Source organism: Camellia sinensis, chromosome 11 (genome assembly GCF_055761805.1).
Source record: "Camellia sinensis isolate YWXY chromosome 11, ASM5576180v1, whole genome shotgun sequence".
NCBI classification, from domain to species: Eukaryota; Viridiplantae; Streptophyta; class Magnoliopsida; order Ericales; family Theaceae; genus Camellia; species Camellia sinensis.
Genome location: NC_138971.1, coordinates 156,549,970 through 156,561,029, shown reverse-complemented (window position 1 = coordinate 156,561,029; position 11,060 = coordinate 156,549,970). Strand labels below are relative to the sequence as shown.

The window sequence follows — 11,060 nt, the reverse complement described above, 5'->3', positions numbered from 1 at the left end:
CATTCCAATAGGTCATAACTAAAGACTAAATATGTGTGTATCATAAAATTTTCCTATTTTTACATTATTTGTTGCATAAATATATGCTTTAAAAAAAATTAAAATGTTGCTAGTAGTACTCATATAATTTCGTCGGACTCTTACCAAATTCGTTGGACACATAATACCAAAATAAATGGTTAGAAGAATATTGTCCAAATGTTTGCTTGACTTCTCTCTCTCTCTATGAGTTCTCCCTCTGCTAGTGCCGGCGGCCCAATCACGACATCTCAAATCCGAAGTACGAAAAAGATTAAAAGCAAGGAATCCATGGGGGAACAGGATATGGAGATCACTGCTAAAAGCACATCGCTTCCTAACCCCCTTAACCCAGCAGAGGCCACTTCGAAGCTCCCCTCCCATTCGAGAGATACCGCAACTGACCCTCCCAAGGCGAAATCGTTCAAAGAAGCCCTCGCACTTCCCAAGAGCAGCGATTTTTATTTTGATGATGCCGTAGATACCCTTTTCTCTAATGATGAAGGGGAAGACGAGGACGGAGATACCAACATCCTTAATGATGATCACCCCACGGAGCCCTGTAGTATACCAAAAATCTCTCTCCTCAAGAAACTCCTACAGCAGATCAGGAAACCATGGACCAATACCCATATTGTTCAGCTTCTTGGTAAAAGTATAGGATACCGGATGCTCTGCAACAGAGTGAAGAACCTGTGGGCAATCCAAGAGGACTTTGATGCTATAGATTTAGGAAATAACTATTTTTTGTTTAAGTTCTCTTCCCAGGATGACTGCAACCATGTATACACGGGAGGTCCATGGGTCATCACGGACCATTACCTTACAATTCGGAAATGAGAGCCTGACTTCAAGGCATTGGAAGCATTTGAAACCACTACCGCTGTATGGGTAAGGTTTTCGGAGCTTCCAATTGAGTATTTCCAAGAAAAGGTCCTATATACCATTGCTAAACAGATCGGGAAACCACTCAAGATTGACCTTACAACGGCCATGGCTACCAGAGGCAAATACGCCAGAGTTTGCATTGAAATGGACCTGAACAAACCCCTCTGCCCCAGATTTCTTTTAGGTAAGAAAAGCTATAACATTGAATATGAATCTATTCACTCATTTTGTTTCTTCTGTGGCAGGGTGGATCATCGAAGGGAGTTATGCCGATTCAAAGCAGCAAACTAATCTTCACAGGTGCCTTAAACCACAAGCTCGTCGCCGGCGGTTGATGGACTAGCCGTTTCAGAAAACCCCTCAATGGTACAATTGTAGATAAATGACAGTCGGCAATGTTCAGAGGGAAGTGATGCTAATTTTGGGCCGTGGATGTTAGTTACCAAAAAAATTCGAAGACCCACACCCACTCGGAAGGCCCAGAACAATGGACCTAGCCCAAATTCTAATAGATTTGCTGAACAGGGCAGCTCTGGTTATTAGGAGGAGGGCTCTGGCAGAGGTAAAAAAACCAACAGATTGGGCCTTGAAAAGGAGGCCTCCTCATCATTTCATGCTATGACCCCTTCTGGGCAAGAGAGTTCCATAGTTAACCATAGGACTAACCACACCTAGAAACCCAACCAATCTGAAAGCCTAGGGCAATCCCCATCCCTCCCAGTACTACATACATCATCCAACCCACGTGCAAATCCATTTTTGAGCTCAATAGTCCATAATGATAAAGACAACATAAAGAAAGATTCCACTCCTATACTAGAGCCTGTACCGCCTATTCCCAAGGAATCTGTTAGCATATCTCCAGAAATCTCAATGGAAGTGATAACTGAAGCCCCCTCTAACTCTCTCCCATCCAATCCACTTTCTTTAAACCAGACCATATCTCTCAGAGAAGGGAAAGCAAGAGCTAGGAAACCTCCTAATCCAGATCTCAAATATGGAAGAGGAGATGAACCACCCGGATGTAACAATCCACAAGATGGAAGGTAACACATTGAGGCTGTTGTTAGAGACAGGGACAGAAACAATTCACTGAGTAGACACAATCTAGTGGATAGAGCAAATAAGACTGAGAATCGAGCCAGGGTGGAGCAACACAACCATTCCTCCACTCCACTCCTTATAAATGACGTCCATGCGGTTAGCCGACCAGGATCATCGTAGGATACGTAGCATCCTACCAAGTCTTACAGTCGATCCCCTACCCTCATTTCCCTCAATGGATTCGCTCAAAATCTTGATTTGGAACTGCCGCGGGGCTGGTAATAATACCTTTCGACGCAATATGCGTGAACTCCTTCAAACCCACAAACCTGGGATCCTTGTTCTTTTGGAAACGAAAGTTACGTATAGCTCCATAGGAAATCTTTTCAGCAACATGGGTTTCTCAGCAGCTACCATTGTTGATCCCGTGGGACGTTCAGGTGGAATTTGGTTAATCTGGGATACTGACCAAGTTAATGTTCGTGCTTCCGCTGTCTCTAACCAGTACATACAAGCTACAATTCATAAAGAAGACTATGAGGAATGGGTCTTTAACGTGGTTTATGCCAGCCCAAACCCCTCTCTGAGGGAGGCACTCTGGGAGGAGCTAGAAGACACAGCGAGGAACTTAGACAAACCTTGGCTGATAGCTGGAGATTTCAATGACTACACTAACCAAAGTGAGAGGAGGAGCTTCTCACGTACCTATAATGAAAACAGAACCCAGAGGTTTATGGATAGGATCAACAATTGCAATCTCATTGATCTAGGAAGTGTTGGTCCCCGTCTCACATGGACAAACAACCGTCAAGGCCTGGCTAATTCTATGGAAAGGTTGGATCGAGCAATGAGCAATGATCAATGGCGAGCCCTCTTTCCTGAAGGAACTGTGAGGACTCTCCCACGAACCTACTCGAATCACTCTCCACTGGTGGTATACACTCAAGGTATGCATCCCTCTAACCCTCAGAATAGACCTTTTAGATTTGAAGCGGCCTGGCTCTGCCACCCTAACTTCCCTGAGGTTGTTCATACTTCTTGGTTAAATAAAGATTTTAAACTCCTTAAAGCCATTGATAATTTTACTCAGAATATTAAAATCTGGAACAGAGAAGTCTTTGGTAACATATTTAAACATAAAAGTTCTCTTTTGGCCCGTATAGAAGGCATCCAAAATGCTTAAGCCCAGGGCTTTTCTCACAACCTGCATATCCTGGAGAAAGACCTCATCAAACAATTTAATTCGACCCTTTTCTAGGAAGAGCTTCTTTGGGTCCAAAAATCCAGGAACAAATGGCTCACCATGGGAGACAATAACACTAGGTTCTTCCACATATCTACCCTCACCAAGCGCAGAAAGCTTAAAATTCATGTGCTAAAAGACGACAATGGTAATTGGATCTCAAATACTAATGACCTCAAAAGCCATATCTTGGATGGTTTTAGTAAGCTTTTCTAATACGAGGCTTCTCACCTTGTGGATAAATGGATTAACATTGCTAGAACCTGCTTCACCTCTGAAGATAATAATCCTCTCCTTGCCCCTGTGTCTAACTCTGAAATATGGACAGCCATAAAAAACATTAAAGCTTTCAAAGCCCCGGGAAAAGATGGTCTCCAAGCTGTCTTCTACCATAAACACTGGAACACTATTAGAACCTTTGTTTGCCATTTTATCCAAGAATGCTTCCATTATAAAAATGTCCCTAAAGAAATCAATGAAACCCTCATCACCCTTATACCCAAGTTGGATAATCCCGAGTCTTTAAAACAATTTAGACCCATTCGTCTCTGCAATGTCATCTATAAATCCATCGCCAAAATCATTGTCAACAGGTTCAGACCTCTCATTCCTGACCTTATCAGCCCCAACCAGTGTAGCTTTATCCCTGGCAGAATCACCATTGATAATATTATCATAACCCAAGAAATCCTTCATACACTTAGATGTAAAAAAGGTAAGCTTGGCGGTATGATCCTCAAAATTGACCTTGAGAAAGCCTACGACCGAATTTCCTCGGATTTCATACACCATACTCTTAAAGAATTCAAGCATACTCCTAACTGGATCACTCTCATCATGAACTGTGTGACTTCTGTTAATTCTGCCATAGTTTGGAATAGAGAAATCTTACCTAGCATCAGTGTGGGGAGAGGTCTCAGACAAGGGGATCCTCTCTCCCCTTATTTGTTTGTCATCTGCATGGAAAATCTCTCCAATATGATTTGTATCAAAACTAAAAGTAGAAAATGGAAGGGCCTCAAAGCTTCCAATAACAGCCCTCCCATTTCCCACCTATTTTTTGCAGATGGTTTGATTCTCTTTGCTAAAGCTAATAGAGGTAACTGCAATTGCATTATGGAAGTTCTATCTGAGTTTTGTGACATGTCTGGTCAAAGAATTAATTTGCATAAATCCAAAATGTACATTTCCCCCAATATCCCTAGAAGAGAAGCTCTCCCTCTCAGCAATATGTGTGGCATTTCTATCACTACTGACCTAGGAAAATACCTGGGTACTCCTCTCCTTCATAACAGAGTTAGCAAAAATCATATACAAGACATTCTTGACAGAATGGCCAAAAAACTCTCTGGTTGGAAAGCCAAACTTTATCCCTTGCAGGCAAAGCTACCCTAGTCAAGGTTGTCACCTCTTCCATGCCTAATCATCTCATGCAAACCATGGAAATTCCAAGAAGGGTCTGTGACCAAATTGATAAACTTAATAGAAATTTTTTTTGTGGTAATACAGAGGATAGGAAGAAAGTTCATCTTGTTAATTGGCAACATGTTTGCAAATCTAAGAGAAATGGGGGCCTTGGTATAAGACAAGCTAGAGGCCAGAATTCAGCACTCATCTCTAAGCTGGGATGGAATTTGATTATTAACTCTGATAAGCTTTGGTGCAAAATTCTAAAAGCTAAATATCTCAAGGACCATTCAATCTCTAACTGGCCCACCTAGAGAAGAGCATCACACACTTGGAAAAGCATTATCTGGAACACGGAGGCCCTAAGTAGAAATATAAAATGGAATGTTGGTACAGGGGAGAGCATAGCCTTATGGATTGATTGGTGGTGTGGTAACCAACCACTGTGTGTCACTCACCCAGGGGCCCACATTGATAACTCAACCAAAGTTAGTTCTATAATTAATGAAGAAGGACAATGGGACTTAACCTCAATTCAAGAACTTCTCTTCCAACCAGTGAAAGAGGAAATTCTCAGTATGTATAGACCAAGGTATGTGACTTTTAGTGACACCCCTCATTGGAAAGGTTCACTTAGTGGACATTACTCAACAGCAGCAGCCTACAAAGCTATTTTGAATGAAGACAGTGAGGAAGTGAATTGGCAGTGGATTTGGAAAATAAAGGCCCCCCACAAGATCAAAACCTTTCTCTGGCTTGTTATGCATGAGAGGCTTCTAACCAACCATATGAGGCTCATCAGACATCTTTCAAACTCTGAGATCTGCCCCAGGTGCCAAACTGGTAGAGAAGACATGCACCACTTACTTCGGGGCTACACTAAAGCAAAGGCAATATGGATTAACCTTCAAAATTTTGACTGGTGGTAGCATAGTAACAACATTCCTTTGCAGGATTGGATCAAAGTCAATATGAGAAGTAAGGTTCAGGTGCACAATATTCAGTGGCCTACTATATTCTTGACAGCACTCTGGAACATTTGGAAAGGGAGGAACAAGGAAGTGTTTGATAATCTATCCCCACTTATCCATATTACTGTTAAATCCATTTTTGCACAAGCTATGGAATCTCAAGAGGCATTCCAAGCCATCTTGAACCCATATTTCAGAGATCCCAATTTAATGATGTGGTCTTGTCCTTTTGCAGGTAAACTCAAACTAAACACGGATGGAAGCTCCAAAGGAGACCCAGGCCAGTCCAGGTTTGGAGGGCTGCTCAGAGATGAAGTTGGAACCTGGGTGTGGGGATACTTCGGCTATTTAGGCAATTGCACAAGCTTGGAAGCCGAATTGTGGGGCATTTACAGAGGGTTAACCATTATCATGGAGAAGGGATTGACCAACATTGAAGTTGAGACAGACTCACAGACAGCTATGGAGCTGATTCGAGATGGACCTGCAGCAAATTCTCCCTATCGAGCACTCATTAAGATGCTAACTTCCTTCTAAGGCACTGCCAATGCACAATCAAAGTCATCCCTAGAGAAGCTAATTAGAGTGCTGATGCTCTAGCCCACCTAGATGTAAACCAACATGATCATACTATCTTTCTAGAGGACCCTCCAAGCTCCATTCTATTTTTTTTTTTTTATTACTGATATGAGCATTGTTAGCTCTCGTAGTGATTGATGTATCCCAGGAATGTAGCAGCAAACTTCTCTTTGTTTTAATCTTCGTATGAATCAAAAAAAAATAATACCAAAATAAACCTTGCCCTCTCAAAACTTAACCACTAGCCACCACCCCCAATCTTTCCTCACCCCCAGTAGAGCAAGAGAGATAGAGAATCACAAGCTTAAAAAGAGAGAAAAATCACAAAAATGTGAAGAGAAAGAAAGAATTCATTAAAGTGGATGAGTGGTTGGCCACAAGAGTAAGGCAACTATTGCAATGGAAGAGTTACAATAAAAGTTAGGAAGGGCTAAGGGTGGTGATTGGATCGTGAGATCGAAAGAGGATGGAGAAAGATTGTGAAAGAATGAGAAATGTTGGATAAGGATAAGCAGTATAGGCCAAATCGTAAACACTACCACCTCTTTCACATCTGTCCTCTACCACTGTAATCTCTCTCATCATCTCAACCATCTTCTACCACCACAACCATATATGTTGTTACTATCCCATTTCTTCTCTCTCTCTCTCTCTCTCTCTCTCTTCGTGAGGGGGCTGTAGGGAAATGAGTGGATGGAGGAGATAGAATAGAGGGTTAGTGAGAAAGTGAGACGAAAGAGTGGAAGCCATTGGCAGATTTCCAAAACAAACACAATGATTGTAAGTCCTTGCTCACTATTAATCTAATCTTATCGTCCATATTTGCAAACAAATCGGGCCAAAAGGATCAGATAAGGAGGAGTAAGAAAGGAATGAGGATTTCAAAAGTTTCATAGGTTAAACATGAGAGGAGAGTTGATATTAAGAGGTTGTTTAGGGTGCATTAAAAAAATATATTTATTTATCTTTTATATTTTTTAAGTTATATCATCTTTCTATTTTTTATATATTTTTTATTAAAAAAATAAGAAATATATTTATTTAAATCATTCTAAACAATTCGGAAGATTCAAATTCAAAAATAATAATAGGTCAAAATTTTAGACTAGTATAAGGGGAAAGAAAAAATGACGACTAATAGCAACACCTACTTTTATTCGTCGTTCAAATTGCACACGACACCTGCTCCTTAACCAGGATCTTAGTGGACGAGATTGTCGCATCTCACAAGAAAACTACGGTACAAATTAATAAATATTAGGAGAAATTTCAATTCAATATAAATTTTTTTTAAAAAAATAGTAAACTTTATACACATTGATAATTAAAATTATAAATATTTTCATAATTTTGTAATAATTTTTTGGTACTTCCACATATAAGAAATTTCTCCTAAATATTATAGGAAAAATTACATGTAAAGAGAAGAAAAAGAAAAAAAATTACAAACACATAAAAATGCAAAGTGTCTATAGTGAAATATAATGAAAGACTGTGGGATGCGTTTGCATATAGTTCCCCATTATTATAAACTTTATTTTTACTTCAAATGTGACAACTCATTTGACTTTTTAGACAAGGGGATATTACAGCAATACACACCCCCAAAGAAATATATGATATGTAATTACAAATTCAGGTGCTTGGGTCATAAATAATTCAATTAAAAGGATGATAAAACATTATGTTGAACAAATAATTAGATCTAACTAATGTTGATTATTCATTTTAATCACTATTTCCACACGAAAATTACACATTTAATCCCAACAACCTACGAGATTAAAAAAGAAATTTAACATAATAATAAAACAATCAGTTAATTTAACTATGTACTAGGGTGTGAATCCATCCATATAAATTTTAATTTTGAATTCATAATATATTTTTTATGTTATTGAAGTGATAAAAGTGTCTTTTAGTAAGTTTAGTGAATTGCTTTAGGTTCAAGTCTTGTGTCTTTCTTTTAATTATTATTTTTTTTTATTTTTTTCTTTTTGAATTGTAAAATTGACACTTTGTGCAAAAGGAAAAGACTACTTGACAGAAGGAGAGAAAGAAATTTATGTATTATTTTTTATTTTTTTCCTTTCCGATGGAGAGATTGACATTTGGCGCAAAAAGAAAAAGTCACTTGACAAAAAGAAAGAAGAAAATTCATAAACACCCAGTGAGGTGTTCACTTTTAATAATAATATAGATAGATATAAATAATATTGATAAAATCATCATTTTCATATTAGAAAATACTTATTTAATTCCCGAAGTAAAGTTAACCAGTATGAAAGTATTAAATTGTGTGAAATTATATTGATCAATAGAATTAAAATTAGGATTTAAAAGAGTCATTCCAAACAATTAGATTTAACTGTTACACGAGCCTTGAAATTTTAGTTTTTTCTTTTTTTTCTTCTGGAATTTCGTATTCAGTGTAGTTCTTATTTGAAAAATCTCAGCAAGAAAAATTTGAAAATATAATTTTTTTGAAAAACTGATGTTTAGAACGCCCCGTTTGTTTTGGGAGATAGAATGGAGGGGATTAATAGTGAGGGAATTGTTAGTGAGGGGATTGATAGTGAGGGGATTGATAGTGAGGAATTATTAAATTATTTTTATATAAAATAATAAAACAAATAAAAAAATATAAAAAATTAAACATTATATTGAAAAAAAAAAATTCCAATATATAAAAAATAAAAAAATTTCTAATCCCCTCACTATTTTCTAATACCATCTCTACCTCCTCCTTACCAATCCCCCTTCAAGGGTATTAGCAATACCAAGGGACTAATAGTCCCAAGGCTTTCTCTGCAAACAAACGGGGGCTTTAGTAATACCTTGGTATTACTAGTCCCAATACCCTCTCTATAGCCCAAAACAAACGGGGCCTGAAGGTATAACATTTTAAAATTGAAATAAAAAAGGGTAAATTACATTTGCCTCCCCTGAAGTTTCTGACAAATACAGGGACCTCCCCTGTGGTTTGAATAATTACAGTAACCTCCCCTGCTTTACCTGACAATATCAAAATTCCCCCCTGCCGTCAAAAATTACTAAACGGTGTTACTTTTTCCTTAGAAAATTACCTTATTGCCCTTCCCTTGAAAATATTAAAAAATGTTTTTGGGTTGGAAGATAGGTTTGGAGTGTTTGAAACAGTATTTTTTGATTTATTTTTTTAAAATATTAAAAAATGTTTTTAAAAAAATTATTTTTTATTTTAAATATGTAATTTTTATTTAAATATTTTATTTTATTTTGTAAATATTTTAATATTTTAAACTCAAAACACAATTTCACACTCAAATCGTAACCAAACACATAACTCAAAACTCAATTCAAAAATTATTTTCAAACCTCATAACCAAACACATAACTCGACACTCCACACTATTTTCAAAACTCTACATTCAAATCGTAACCAAACGCAAAACAAAAAAATAAAATATTTATAAATATATTTATAAAATAAAATAAAATATTTAAAATAAAACTATATATTTAAAATAAAAATAAAAATTTTAAAATTTTTTAATATTTAAAAAATATATTTAAAATATTAAAAAAATACAACACATAGATGTATGAAATATAATGCACATTAAAATAAATAAATAAATATTTAAAATATAAAATATTTACCCTAAAAAAATAAATTCAAGAAATTATTTGTAATTGAATTGTGATTCTATGAGTTTTGAAAAGATTTTTGAAAATTTCTAATTGGAATTGTGTATTTGGTTAACACTATGAGTTTTGAAATTTTTTTTGAAAATTTGTATTTGTAATTGGAATTGTGATTCTAAAAGAGAACCAAACATGTTTCTAAAAAAAAAAAAATCGGAACATGTTTTTATTATTCAAAACTCAATTTAAAAATTATTTTCAAAACTCATAACCAAACACAAACTTAAAACTCAATTCAAAACTTTTTTCAAAACTCAAAACTCTTTCCAAAACCCAAAACCAAACTTTTTCAAAAACTCTATTTTAAAAGAAAAAAAAATTCAAAAAAAGTTTATTTTATTTTTTTAAATTATTTTTAAAATCATGATTTGAGTGTAGAAGCGTATTTTGAGTTATGAGTTTTGAAAATATATTTATTTTATTTTATAAATATATTTATAAATATTTTATTTTTTTGTTATGCGTTTGGTTACGATTTGAATGTAGAGTTTTGAAAATAGTATGGAGTGTCAAGTTATATGTTTGGTTATGAGGTTTGAAAATAATTTTTGAATTGAGTTTTGAGTTATGTGTTTGGTTACGATTTGAGTGTGAAATTGTGTTTTGAGTTTAAAATATTAAAACTAAAATATTAAAATATTTACAAAATAAAATAAAATATTTAAATAAAAATTACATATTTAAAATAAAAAATATTTTTTTTAAAAACATTTTTTAATGTTTTAAAAAAATAAATCAAAAAATACTGTTCCAAACACTCCAAACCTATCCTCCAATCCAAAAACATTTTTTAATATTTTCAAGGGAAGGGCAATAAGATAATTTTCTAAGGAAAAAGTAACACCGTTTAGTGACTTTTGACGGCAGGGGGGAATTTTGATATTGTCAGGTAAAGTAGGAGAGGTTACTGTAATTATTCAAACTACAGGGGAGGTCCCTGTATTTGTCAGAAACCTCAGGGGAGGTAAATGTAATTTACCCAATAAAAAAACATACAATGACAAAAGGGTAAAACTGTAATTAAAAAAATATTGAAAGAACTGGGATCCTTGTTGTTCCCAAAGTTCAAAAGCGCGTTGTTCAAAAAGAAAAAAACGACAAAAAAAATGTTCAAAAGCGCGTCTTCATTGATAAAGAACAATCACACCAATAAAGAACAATCACCGGAAGGTAAAGCCATACACACGCTAGTATTATATGTATCCATTAATATATTAATGTTA

At 35.7% G+C, this 11,060-nt stretch overlaps 2 protein-coding genes across 2 annotated transcripts; both read left to right on the top strand.

The window, feature by feature from the left end:
• Window positions 1-2,251: 2,251 nt before the first annotated feature.
• LOC145802798 (uncharacterized) lies at window positions 2,252-3,048 on the top strand. The gene is made up of 2 exons (XM_082895590.1): window positions 2,252-2,897; window positions 3,041-3,048. Exons 1-2 carry the CDS (start codon window positions 2,252-2,254, stop codon window positions 3,046-3,048), a joined length of 654 nt encoding a protein of 217 aa, XP_082751716.1.
• Window positions 3,049-3,922: 874 nt separating this feature from the next.
• Window positions 3,923-6,108, top strand: LOC145802797 (uncharacterized). The gene is made up of 4 exons (XM_082895589.1): window positions 3,923-4,466; window positions 4,574-4,650; window positions 4,703-4,771; window positions 5,554-6,108. The coding sequence occupies exons 1-4, from the start codon at window positions 3,923-3,925 to the stop codon at window positions 6,106-6,108; spliced, it is 1,245 nt and encodes a 414-aa protein (XP_082751715.1).
• Window positions 6,109-11,060: the final 4,952 nt, after the last annotated feature.